Source organism: Micromys minutus (assembly GCF_963924665.1).
Source record: "Micromys minutus genome assembly, chromosome: 20".
Lineage (NCBI taxonomy): Eukaryota > Metazoa > Chordata > Mammalia > Rodentia > Muridae > Micromys > Micromys minutus.
In genome coordinates, this window is record NC_137955.1 from 24,886,786 (window position 1) to 24,900,789 (window position 14,004).

Below are 14,004 nucleotides of genomic sequence, written 5' to 3' on the forward strand. Positions count from 1 at the left end.
ACTGAATCTCCTAAAAACTAGAGTTACAGGTGGTTGGGAGTCTCCGTGGGGATTCTGGAAAGCAAACCAAGGTCCTCTGTAAGAACAACAAGTGGTGTTTTTTTAAATAATGTTAAGTGTATGGGTGTTTTGTTTGCTTCTGTCTGTACACAGTGAGCATGCCTGGTGTCTGTAGAGGACAGAAGAAAGCATTGGATCCTCTGGAAATGGAGTTACAGTTATGTCTCCATGTGGGTGCTAGGGATTAAATTCAGGTCCTCTGGGAGAGCAATAGTGTTCTTAACCATCTCTCTAGCCGGGTCATCTGTTTCTGATGGGTGGAAAATATGACCATTTATAGCAAATCAGAATTTTGTGGACTATATAGTGTATGTGCAAACGTGTGTACCTGTTCATGTATGGAGGTCAGAAGTCAATGGCAGGTGGTCTCTATTCCTCCACATTATTTCTTGACCCAGGGTCTCTTACAGAACCTGGAGCTCAAGACTAGTTGGCCAGCAAGCCCCAGTAAGTCCCAGGATGCACCTGTCTAGTAGCTACTTCCCAGCATGAGAGTACCCAGCTTCTTACACGGGATCTCAGCTCAAGTCCTTGTGCTTGATGGCAAGTGAGTTACCAACTGAGCGATCTGCCCAGTCCCTGAAATGGGTTCTGATCTGCTCATGTAAGAACACAGGGCTCCAGAGCGACTGAGGTCTACAGCCCTCCAATCAGCCACTTCACCAGTAGGTGAAGCTGAGCTAGAGCAAACACCAAGGCAAGCAAACTGTTGCTTAGTCACTATGTTTACTTCTGGCACAAATCAACAAAAAGAAACCACTTTCCATTACAAATGACTTTAATGAAGTAGTATTCATTAGGTTGTGACCCACAAGTACATCTTTTTAGTACTTAGCAAAATGAAAGTTATACATAATGTACTTCTGATAAAAATAAAAGAATAACTGTTATCTAAAAGAAAACAACCGCTCTCCCCTTCCCCCCTCCATCCAAAATGTCTGACATGGAGGATGATTTCATGTGCGATGAGGAGGAGGACTATGACCTGGAGTACTCTGAAGACAGTAACTCTGAGCCCAACGTGGATTTGGAAAATCAGTACTACGATTCCAAAGCACTGAATGAAGATGACAGAAAAGCAGCACTAAGCAGCTTCCAAGAGGTTTTGGAGCTTGAAGGTGAGAAGGAAGAATGGGGATTCAAAGTGTTAAGACAGATGATCAAGATTGACTTCAAGTTGACAAACTTTCCAGAAATTATGAACAGATATAAGAAACTATTGACCTATATTCGGAGTGCAGTCACCAGGAGCTATTCTGAAAAGTCCATTGATTCTATCCTTGATTACATCTCCACTTCTAAATAGAATTCTGATTTTTTATGTCAGATGAATTCACTGCAGGAGTTTTATAGAACAATACTGGAAGTTTTGAAAGATGCTAAGAATGACAGACTGTGGTTTAAGACAAACACAAAGCTTGGGAAATTGTATTTAGAACAAGAAGAATAAGAAAAGCTTCAAAAAATTTTACGCCAGTTACATCAGTCTTGTCAGACTGATGATGGAGAAAACGACCTGAAAAAGGGTATTAGAAATCTATGCTTTGGAAATCCAAATGTACACAGCACAGAAAGAACAACAAAAAGCTTAAATCACTTTATGAACGATCACTTCACATCAAGTCTGTCATCCCTCACCCTCTGATCGGGGGTGTCATCAGAGAATGTGGTGGTAAGACGCACTTGAGAGAAGGTGAATTTGAAAAGGCACACACTGATTTTTTTTGAAGCTTTCAAAAATTATGATGAATCAGGAAGCCCAAGATGAACCATGTGTTTAAAATATTTGCTAATGAAATCAGGAACAAATATGCTAATGAAATCAGGAATAAATCCATTTGACTCACAAGAGGCCAAGCCATATAAAAATGATCCAGAAATTCTAGCAATGACAAATTTAGTAAGTGCCTATCAGAAATAATGACATCACCGAATTTGAAAAGATTCTGAAAACAAATCACAGCAATATCGTGGATGATCCATTCAGAACACAAGTCCTCATAAAGTTAATTAAGCCTTACACAAGAATACACACTCCTTTTATTTCTAAGGAGCTAAACATAGACGTGGCTGATGTGGGAAGCATGATGGTGCAGTGCATTCTGGATAACGCTATTCATGGCGGAATTAATCAAGTCAACCAGCTCCATGAACTGGATCATCAGAAGAGGGGTGGTACCCAGTATACTGCACTAGATAAATGGACTAACCAACTAAATTCTCTGAACCAGTCTGTGGTCAGTAAACTGGCTTAACAGAGAACAAGCTTTGCAGACATGCTTAAGGCAACAGTGCAGAGATGTGATTCTTGAGGACTGGAAAGGCAAAACTCCTGTGGGTTGGTGTGTCCTGAAAGTGATTGAAGTTATGGCAGAAGGGCTTTTTTGATCAACTGGTTTGTGTATTGCTGCTGCATTTATCCCAAGAAAAACATCTGTAATCTCCAAAGAAAACCAAAACACCATGGGATTTATGCTGTGTTGACATCTTGCCCTAAACATACAACACCATAGTAATTTGTCTTGGGCAACATGACCAGAGAAGATTTTTGTCATGATTTTAAATACACTGACACGCTACTGTTGGTTAAATTTAAACATGTTGTACCTGCAGAAATTATCTCACAAATAATCTGCAATAACTTGAAATTTATACCCTTTTGAACACTTCCTTTTCTCGTATATAAATGAAAATGTTTGCTGCATTTTGTAAAGTGTCAATTCTCCAACACCGAGTCTGTCTCTTTCTGTGCTTGCAGCTAGTGGAGGTCAGAGGGCCCGTGCTCTCAGTGGCTCGCTGTCACCTAGGGCCCAAGCGGCAAAATAAACAGTGCAGCTCACATACTGTAGCTTGGTTCTTGATGTGTTTTTATTACATCCGGGGTTGCTCTTTTGGTTTTAGTATCTTTGAAATTTCAGATTTTTTTGTCTTCAGTTAAGATTTAAAAGCCTGAGAGCAAATAGTTAAAGCTAGTTATTTGCTTTCAGATTTTTAAAATTACTGCTTATTGATAAAGTAAGAACTACTTTCTAACAGAGCACTACTACTTAGCACTCATACTGACAGTTTTAAAGAATTACGATTCTTTTTTTAAATTTTTTTTTAAAAGAGTATGTATTAACTCTCAGAATGTCACTTTAAACAAATAGGCCAGAATATAGACAGCAAAGTGAATGTTACCTGAATAGTGACCATACTAAAAGGTTATTTTCTAATGCCAGCAATGAACCATTGCCCAAAGCCTCTTGGGTTTGCTCTTTGAAAATTACTGTTAATGTTAATTTAGGTGATGCATTACTAACCTTTGTTTATACCTGTTTGAAAAGAGAATTAACAAGCTTGTCTTTCTTTACCCTAATTTGGCTCCAAATACCAGTCTCAAAAAAAAAAAAAAAAAAAAAAAAAAAACCTAAATTTAGATAAATTAATAAAGAGTATGCACCTGGCTTTGAAAGCAATACCAAAATAATTTTAAAGTATTTTGTGCAGTGGCAGTATAGTTAGAAATGAACTATGGCCTTCGATGGTGACAGAACTCAGCTCATTTGAATGTACTGAATTTGGATGTACTTGTTTCTTTCTTTCTTTTTTTTTTTTTAAAGTTCACATTATCATATGGTGTCAAAGGAAGGAACTAAGATTAACATAATGTGCTTGGTTTTTCTGTTGCTCATTGTGATTAAAGAGTTGAGTGCCAGTGCAGAAGGAAGACTATGTGACTCAAGAGTGGCAACCAAGAGTTTTGATCATTAAGTCAGATTTTATAAACAGTAGAGAGAGCATGGACTTAAAACAAGGCATGCTTATTTGGTTTTGTCAAAATGTCATGAAAATATGTGATATATATTTATACTAAAACTATATAATCCTTAGGTTTAGGAAAGCAGTCAGCTAATGTCTAGCAGAATAAAGCAGCACTAAATACAGATATATGTTGAAAATTGTAGAAAACATAAAAGACAAAATGTCAATGGTAGGGAATAAAAAGTTTAAGATATTATTTTTAAAAAGAAAAAAAAAAGAAAACAACCAAAACTGGGTTGTTATATGTCTCCTGAAATAACACTTTTATCTGCTAAACACCGTAATCACACAAATACACATAATTTTTTAAATAGCTATGGTTAAGTTTGACCATTGGGAACATCATTACTATGCAGAAATATTAGACCAACAATATTAGGTCATTCAATTTGTGTGGTAGAAATCACTCAAGCATCTATTTTATGTCAATTTAAAAACAACCACCAGGGGTCTGGAGAGATAACTCAGCATTTGTTGTCCTTGAAGAAGATCTGAGTTAGGTTCCTAGCATCCACACAGTGGCCCCAAAACATCTGTAACTTGGTTCCAACGTATTTGACGCCTTCTTTTGACTTCTGAGGGCACTAGGCACATGTATTGTGGTGCACAAGCATACCTGCAAGCAAAACACCCATACCCACAAAGTAAATAAATCTAAAAATAAATAAAAATAAAGACAACTACCAGGCAAGAGCTGTGATCTACAAAATAAATTAACATGGGAGAACATAACTGCTTGTTTTTAAATCAGTCATAAAAGTTTCATCTTTTTCTTAGTATATTAAATCTTTAATTTTGTTTTATTTTCTCTAATACCACATTTCTGAAAGAGTATATAGTACCTTGAGGTATGTAATCAGTATATAGTCATGTTATTGTAGAATTGGTATCCTATATAAATATAGGTAATATAAATGTTTGATTTAAAATTAGACATATTAAATTAAATGTTACATTAATTATTCAGATTAAGGAGCTTTAGAGATTGTTCTCTGCTCTTTCAGAAGACCTGGTTTCCTGCATTGGACAGCTTCCATCTCCTGTACCTCCAGGTCCTGTCAGATGCCCTGTTTTTGTCTCCATGGGCATACACACATGCACGCATGCATACACATGACATACATTCACACAGACACAACACATAAATAAAAATAAATCCTTGTTTTCAGATTAAACATAGGATCTAAAGTATCTCCCCTTCAGCAGTTAGATTTTCTGAAAACATATACAATTGATAGGGATTAGCAGAGAGCCCAAGGGCAGAAGTATTAAGAAAATAATAAAATTTTGGGAAGTCCAGGAATTTATTTAAGAAAGAATTTGGTCTGGGTGTGGTAGATGACAACTATAGTCACAGATACTCTGATTCTTGAGGTGGGGGAGGGGTGCAAATTTGAATCCTGTGTGGGCTACATTGTGAGTTCAAAGCCAGTCTGAGCAAGGTAGTAAAACCTAGTCTCACTACAAAAAAGAAAAGAAAAAAAAAGAAAAAAACAAAAACAAATCCTAGTTGCTTTGGGCAGGTAGTTACCCTGTCTACTAAAGTGTCCTTCTGTTGGAAACAAAGCCTCTCTTCTCATTGCTCCTATACGCTACTGAATTCTGTATAAACCCCATTAGGAAATTCCAACCCACCCCATTTCTGCAGTACTTTCCATTTTCTGTTTCTGAGAAAGTGTTGATCCCAAAGATGAAACAAGAAAGATCATCATGGCCAAATTACTTAAAACAAGCAATGGATTAAAGCAAACTATTTTATTCATGTACATGTGCACTCCTCCTAAAGAGAGGTCAGCTTTGGATGTGAGGAAGACAAGGCTTTTTATAGCTCAGGGGTAGGCTGTTGTTTTTTTAACAAAATCTCACCCATTTGATTTTACCAGTGAAGACTTGGGAGCCAGATGCTGGGGTGAAAGCCTGCTAGCTCAGAGATGAAGAGCAAGCACCCAGCTGACCGTCCTCCCCACCGGATACTCCAGAAACAATGCCTCTCTCCCACTCCCACTTTAAAAAAAAAAAAAAAAAAAAAAACTCCTGCCAACTGAATGTCCCTCCCTTCTACTCCCTCTGTGTCTCTCTATGTCCTCCTGACTCTGTTACTCTCAATGGCTTTTCTTAATAATCCTATGTTCACTTCCTGTCAATTGCTCTACCTCTTGACCTGTAGTTGACTTTATTTAATCCTGTTTACAATATTTATGCAGAAAGCTCTTGAATATACCTTTAGGTATATGCTGAGGCTGAGCCAAACCACAACTAAAAGCAGGCTTCCCCAGTAAGTAACACAACATCAGGGTTCACAGTGTGATCAAATATCCTTTGACAGTAGGGGGTTTACAATGGAGGGGCGGGGTTATAGGAGGGAAACATGAACAACATAAGTTAGTCCTTCCTGAAACAAAGACATGGTTGCAAGGTAGGTGTGCCAAGGTACTTATAACAAAACTAGGTAAGACTAGGTGGTCATAGAACCTTTTTGTTTGGTTGGTTTGTTGAGAAAGGGTTTCTTTGTATAATAGTTCTGGCTGTCCTGGAACTTGCTTTGTAGACCAGGCTGACATTGAACTCACAGATTCAGCCTACATCTGCCTGCCAAGTGCTGGGATTAAAGGCATGCACCACCACCTCCCGGCCATATAACCTTTTGAAACAAAGATATGATTGCCCTTCCTGGGACAGGTGGTACAGAACCATTTGTAGGTAAGGTGACAGGTGGGCATGGGTTAATACTTGAGAAACAGAGGTTTGGTCATAAACAGAAATGAACCTCGTTTGTTTTGATTATAACATGGCTTTTAAGGGCTGGAAAGATGGCTCAGTGGTTAAGAGCATCGACTGCTCTCCAAAGGTCCTGAGTTCAATTCCTAGTAACCACAAGGTTACTTACTGATATTGTGTTACTTACTCATAACCATCTATAATGAGACCTGATGCTCTCTTCTGGTGTGTCTGAAGACAGCAACAGTGTACTCGCATGCTTAAAATAAATAAATAATTCTTAAAAAAAAAAAGATGGCTTTTAAGTCTAAGATGGAGGCAGGCTGATTCTTCAAAAGGTCTCAGTATATAGCCAAGTCTGGCTTCCAATTACAGGTTTGTGCCTCTAGGCCTGGACTTTATGATGCATTTACTTTGTCTTTGCAAAAGTGTATTAGTTTGATATTTCCAACAGCCTATAGGCATGATGCCTGACACAGTACATGTTCGGTTTTCTAGAATCAGATGCATACACTACTTAATACTTGTACTCTCAGATGAGAACAGATGAAGTAGATGAGTGCCCTCCCAAGGCATACAGCAAGAGCAAATACTTTTCTCCTTTTTCTTGAGGCTGTGCTGTGGTGACCTCAAGTTTACTACAAACTTTCAACACAGCCGAAGGTGATCTTCAACTCTTAATCCTCCTGCCTCCACTTTCCAAATACCCAGCAAGACCTATCACACAGTATCTCCCTCCCCGCCTCCGTTTGGTTTGGTTTTGTTTTGTTTGAGATAGGATTACATTCTGAACCAAGCTAGCTGGAACTCACTAAGTGAACTCACAGTAATCCTTTTGCCGCAGCCTCCTAAGTATTAACAGGCGTGAGACAACACCCAACGGTGACCTCACAAAATTTCACAATGATTGGTCCACAAAGCCAATGACAGATACGCACATGGAAAAAATCTAATGAATTTTTAATTCACCCCATTGTTTGAAATGCTGTGGATTTTGGCTTAAGAGGTAACCTGCATCTAGAACAGGAGACCAATTTCTAACTACTGTTAGAAGTCATTAGGGAACCACGGTTATGGATGTGTGCACTCTTAAGTAGGGGCAATCGCCGCATTCCAAACTGGGGTGGGGCTTAAAGCAAAGGATCAGCACGCGCGAGGCGACCACCGCACGTGCGACAAGCGTCCTCCACCCCACTCCAGCACCCGGACTTCCTTCTCCCTTTTCCTTCCCACCCCGCCCCACCCTCTCCTCCAGTCCCCTCTCCTCTCCTGTCCCTCTTCTCCCCTTTCCCTCCTCCCTTCCCCAGGCAACCTACAAATTCAACTCTAGTCTCCTCCCTCACTCCCTCACCAACATCCAATCGTCAACGGCTTCCTCTTTCTGTCCCTGAACTGGCGTCTTCTAGGACGCCGGAGGACGAGCCGGAAGTGCGTCATGAACTGGAGCCCAGTTATTCGTTTGGCGCGCGCATCCGAGGGAGCGGTTTGGGATTCTGCTGGTTTTTCTCACGGCTCTCCGCGGCTTTGCAGTATTTTTATAACGTGGTGACCACGATTGTTGACATGCCATCTATCCTGGGCTCTATGGTGGCGGCCTCTACGTCGGCCGCCTCCCTGCAGGAAGCGTTGGAAAATGCGGGGAGGCTTATCGACCGACAGTTGCAAGAAGACCGCATGTACCCGGACCTTTCTGAGCTGCTCATGGTGTCGGCCCCAAGTGAGTGATCGGTCCATTGGACGCTCTGTTTCCCTGCCAAAGGATTCTAGTCTCATTCCCCTGTCTTAGTCCTTATCTGTACATTGATGCCCGCGTAGACATTGAGATTAGTGACATTTAGAGATTTTTTTCCCCTTGTCTACTCTTTGTTCACTGTAGACACCCGAAGAGGTAAGAGCAAGCTCATTAAGTCCAAATGAGAAGAATCTTCGGATCCAGATTCCATTTCTGTTCATTTCGTGCCGCAGTTATGAGCCACTCAGAAAAGCAAACTAGTTAATCTGGAAATCAGCCATGTTCTCTCGGAGTCATGGCAGAGTCAGTATATTTGTAAATGCCGGGACTGACTAATAAAGAAATATAGGAGTCAGAACGCTGTCTGACAGGGATAATAGAACAAAGTAAGTCTGCCAACAAGGAGATAACTTGAAAGTATTTGCCTTAACTTTTAAAACTTGTAACCAGCTAAAGCGTTGTGGAGTTGCATTCGTTGCTACAAAATGTTTCTTGTGAGATGAAAGTTGGAAAAAAAAAAAAACAGAGAAATATAAGATACAGATGAGACTTGGTGAGCAAAAAATGGTGGTAACTTAAAATAATCAATGGAAAGTACACCAAAGTACATGTGTAATAACATAAAATTCTATTAAGAGATTTTTTTTTTAAAGAAAGAAAAAACAGGAAATACTAGAAGCAGCCAGGCAGTGGTGGTTCATGCTTTTAATCTCAGCACTTGGGAGGCAGAGGCAGGGGGATCTCTGTGAGTTCCAGGCCAGGCTGATCTACAGAGGGAGCTCCACAACAACCAAAGCTACACAGAAAAACCCTGTTGTGAAAACCTGACAAGAAAAATACCAGAAACAAAGCTATTATTTGTACTTGACAACTACTAACAAATGAGTTTGCCTTATGAAACTTGTTTGACCTATGAACTGTTCCTGCCCTCATTTGTCCCCCACCCCCTTGCTTTGCTTAAATGTATAATCTCTTTAGTATACTTTCCTCCTCACACTAATCCTCTCCCTTCTAGCATTTCCCCCCTCTGCCAAACAGACTCCTCCTAGACAGGTTTTCTTGGTGTAGCCCTGGCTGTCCTGGAGTTCAAGAGATCTGCCTGCCTCTGCCCCTGAAGTATTATTGGATTAAAGGTGTGGACATCAAAGCCTTGCTCCATCCAGTTCTTAGTGAAAGACTCTAGTTGTAAGTCAGGCACGGTGGTACATGCTTTTAATTTCAGCACTTGGAAGGCAGAGGCAGGAAGATCTTTTTGAGTTTGAGGTCAGTCTGGTCTACATAGTGAATTCTGGCCTGACCAGAACAATAAAATGAGGCCCTGCTCCAAAAAAGGAAGTCTACTTTCTTTGAAAATTTTCACATTCTCATCATCAAAAAAGTTACTTGTACCTTTTTTATTTCCACTTCATTTCCTATATGCGTTCTTCTATTAAAATTGTGTTTTAGGATTAGATTTATTTTAACCATGTAAGGGCAGGCATACCAATGATTGTTCAGCCATGGTAATCAGTATTTTTTTAAAGATTTATTTATTTATTTAATGTATATGAGTACACTATTGCTGTCTTCAGACATCAGAAGAGGGCATCAGATCCCATCACAGATGGTTGTGAGTCACCATGGAGTTGCTGGGAATTGAACTGGAAAAGCTGTCAGTGTTCTTAACAGCTGAGCTATCTCTCCAGTGCAGTAATCAATATTTAATGTCAGTTCCCCAAGATCCTTCTATTCTGAACTAGACCCTTATAAGGTGCCTGAAATAATTAGGTTGTCGGTCAGGTCTAGTGTTTAGTGTCCTGAGGGACAGGTCAAGTAGATCAGCCTACTCTTGCCTCTAGAATCATAGAGCTTGAGACAGGAAGCACAAGAAGAATTCTTTATTGAGAGCAGGCCGGACCCCCACCAACTTCAGGGATGCATCACATTATTGGTATTTTTTTTTTTTTTTTTTTTGTATGTGTTGGTCTGAGGAAGAAATCTATAGGAAAAAAGATTGTTTGGCTTGAACCCATTTTGTTATTTTTAGGACAGGATCTAATATAACTGGGGATATGGTTTCTAACTGTAGTCAAGGATAACCTTGAATTTCTAGTCCTCCCAATAGCTAGGAATACAGGCATGTGCCACTCTGCTGTTTTATGCTGAGCTAGGAATCACCCAGGGTTTCATGTCTGTAGACAGAAACTGCTGAGCTACATTCCCAATCTTGATAACTTTTGTTTTTGAAACCAGTAACAGTCCCATCCTGTAACAAGTCCTTCATTTCAGAGACATAGGCACTGGGGTGATCCAATTTGCTTACCTATTCCTAGTTGATGAGTGGTACTTTATTGTTGTATATAAATGCTTCCTTTTGTCTTCTTTATAGACAGTCCTACTGTTTCTGGAATGTCCGATATGGATTACCCTCTGCAAGGACCAGGCTTACTGTCAGTACCCAGCCTTCCAGAGATCAGCACTATCCGAAGAGTTCCCCTCCCACCTGAGCTGGTCGAACAGTTTGGACGTATCCTATTGCTTTGTATTTAGCTATTTGATAAATATTAGCTTCGTCGTTTTCATGATTATAATTCTTGTTCTATGTTTACATAATTTTTATAAGTTAGTGTTCTTCTTAGAGCCACAGGTGAAGCTCATGTGTCTGAGGCTCAGCGGCTCAATCCTTTTATTTTCAGCCTTGCATGCTGGTGTAAACCTGTAATGCCAGTACTCGGGGCTGAGGCAGGACTTGTCACTTTTGTGGCCTACCTGGGCTATGTAGTGAGACCTTACCTGGAGAATAAGACTGCCTGGGTAGTTTCCTCTGTCAGATAAGCATGGGCTAGCACCTAGAAGGCAGAGGCAGGATCTTTATGAGTTAAAGCCCAGCCTGGTCTATATTAGTGAGTCTAGGACAGACAGACAGACAGACAGACAGACAGACAGAATGAACTACATAGTGAGACCTTGTCTCTGAAAAGAAGGAAAAAAAAGGAATGGATAGATAGAGTAGTTGGCATGAGTAAATATGGTGGTACATGCCTGTCAACTCTGCAGTCATAAAGATGAAGCAAGAGGATTGCAGCTTCCAGGATAGCCTGAGCTAACAGTGGGACTGCCTCAAGAAAAAAGGAAACTGTTGGCAAGTGAAAAAGATTCAGCAGTTAAGAGCATGGGGGCTGCTCTTGCAGAGGGCCCAGATTTTAGGCCCAGCACCTAGGTGGCTCACAACTGTCTAACTCCATTCCAGGGTCTCCAGTGCCTTTTTCTGGATCCGTGGGCACACAGATGGTACATAGATAGATAGACATGAGGACAAAACACACACATTAGTGTGCGTGTGTTTAAATGTTTAAAAGGGAGAGGGAAGGAAGGAGAGAAGAGAGCAGTGTGGACAGTAGCCCCATGGGTACCAGGCAAGCTCTATGTCACTGAGTGGTAAATCTAAAAGATAATTTTAATCGTAAGTTTTAAGTCAAAAGCTATTGAACAGATTGAGAACAAAAAGAATTGGCTTCTTTGCACCTTACATTCGTGCTTCCTCAGACATGCAGTGTAACTGCATGATGGGTGTTTTTCCTCCCATCAGCAGAGCCTGGCTTACGATTGACAGTGACATTTTCATGTGGAACTATGAAGATGGGTATGTATGGAGGCTGGGTCGCCATCCTCTTGACCTCTAACCTCTACTGCTAGGTGTTTGCTGGACCTGGGGGCACTGAAGTGTGGGTTTGGGGACTAGAGAGATCCTCAGGGGCTAAAGTGCTTACTATATAAGTAAGAGCCTGAGCTCAGATGCTGGGGTCTTACTGGTGAGCTGGTTTAGCTGAAACAGTGACCTCCAGGTTCAGGAGAGAAATTGTCTCAAAAGTAAGGCAGAGAGTGAAAGAAAACACCCAACACTGACTAACCGCTGGCGTCTATACATGCACACTCACTAATGCACACTCATTCACACATGTGGATTCTGTTTGTAGCAATTTCTTGAACAGTGCTCTTGGTCTCAGTACTGCAGAGCCTACTCATGGGAAACACTCCAAGGAGGTCCATTCTCCAATCCAGATACTGCTCTTGTTTGTTATTGCTGGTTGGTTTGCGTGTTTGCAGTCCTGGGTATTAAACCTAGGGTCTCATGCATGCTAGGCAGGTGTTCTCTCATTGAGTAACATTCCCTGTTGTAAAGTACATCTCTTGAGAAGCCAGCATTAATTCCAAGTTCGTAGTCTGTGGAAAAGACTATACACTGGTAGTTTTGAGTCATTATTTGGCATTTTAATTATTTTATTTTATATCTTTTGTGTACATGTGTGGGGAGGTAGATTTAGATGTGTGGGTGTGTACCACACTATACTTGTGGAGATCTGAAATTCTCTCTTTCTATCATGTATGGGTCCTGGTGATGATCCCTTATTTGACATTTTATAGACTTTCCTTGCATTCCTATGGACTAGGAATCTGATAGTTATTGCAAGGATAATTGGACTGTTTCATGGCTTTTGACTTTGTATTTAAGTAAGCTGTTGTTCTTGCATTGAATAACATGATTTCTTTTAGAATCATGCACGTGCACATGAACACACATTCAAAATAGTTAATTACATCAAAAGTGATACCATACGACCACTTACATTCTATAGAAAAGATGCTTCCAGTTAAAACTATTTAGATGTTTCTTTGGATGTTTTGGTCATACTAGCAGTGATCTGTGGTTGTAATTGCTCTAAAAGGTCTTCGCATTGGCGGCATTTTACCTTTCAAATCTAACATGCATTCATTTAATAAATACTTATCACGTGGCTATGCCTTGCCTCCCCTTTGACCTAGGGTACAATGGATAAGCTTTTGTTATATAGCAAGAATTGGCTTTTGGATTTGTTTTTTGCTGTAATAATCTCAGTAGCTTGGGTCACTTTGGCAGTGTTTTCAGGCACTTTCGATGTTGAGTTCATTCTGGTGACTCTTCAGTCGGTTTGGGTGGTTTTCAGGTCATTTCAACTTTTCAGTCAATCCCTTTAGAATTTCCCTGTGTTAAGAAGGAGAATTAGCAGTAAGCTTTCTGAGCTCCTTCCCAGAGTCCAGCCCCTGTCTTAGCAGGAGATTGGTGTTGACTGGATGGATAGTTCTTGCTTGCAGCTCTGTTGGGCAGTTGTTTAGAAGGCAGTATACCTTTACCTGCTTCTCTAGCTTAGCCTTACACACAGGTCTATATACCTGGGTATTCATGTTCCCCTAGTCTTGTTTGCTGTTTTGGGTTTTTAGACTATATCTAAATTGTTTTCAACTAATAAGGAGCATTGCAAATACGATTTAACATATGTATATATGTAAACATCTTTTCTTTTGGACAGAGGTGACCTTGCCTATTTTGATGGACTCAGTGAGACAATTCTTGCTGTGGGGCTTGTGAAACCAAAGGCTGGTAAGGAGTAAAACTATCAGAATGAGATTATGACTGTACAAGTCTCCTGATGTTTGAGAGCTGAATTAGAAAAATTATTCTTCTAATGCCTGGTAGTGACCATTCTACTTTTCTCTATATGTTTTTTCCGATAGTATTTATCATTTTGTGTCCAGCTCACTTCATTTAGTACGAGTCTTCATAGATACTGTATGTTGGGTATATCCGAGTTTCCTTTTTCAGCTAGGTGTGGTGGCACATGCCTTTAATCCCAGCACTGGGGGTGGAGAGGGTAAGGGGAGGAAAAGCAATG

General features: G+C 40.3%; 1 protein-coding gene and 1 pseudogene across 2 annotated transcripts in view; both read left to right on the top strand.

Annotated features, from left to right (window-relative positions):
- Positions 1 to 994: 994 nt before the first annotated feature.
- Positions 995 to 2,315, top strand: LOC308433543 (COP9 signalosome complex subunit 2-like; annotated as a pseudogene). The gene has a single exon. The product of its transcript is annotated as a COP9 signalosome complex subunit 2-like (transcript).
- A 5,807-nt stretch (positions 2,316 to 8,122) lies between these two features.
- NUP155 (nucleoporin 155) overlaps positions 8,123 to 14,004 on the top strand; it is a 43,885-nt gene continuing 38,003 nt past the window's right edge. The window contains exons 1-4 of the mRNA XM_080933592.1: positions 8,123 to 8,299; positions 10,683 to 10,820; positions 11,840 to 11,936; positions 13,642 to 13,712. Of these exons, the coding sequence (XP_080789718.1) occupies positions 8,146 to 8,299; positions 10,683 to 10,820; positions 11,840 to 11,936; positions 13,642 to 13,712 (460 nt within the window). The 5' untranslated portion in view covers positions 8,123 to 8,145. The remainder of the gene's footprint in view (positions 8,300 to 10,682; positions 10,821 to 11,839; positions 11,937 to 13,641; positions 13,713 to 14,004) is intronic.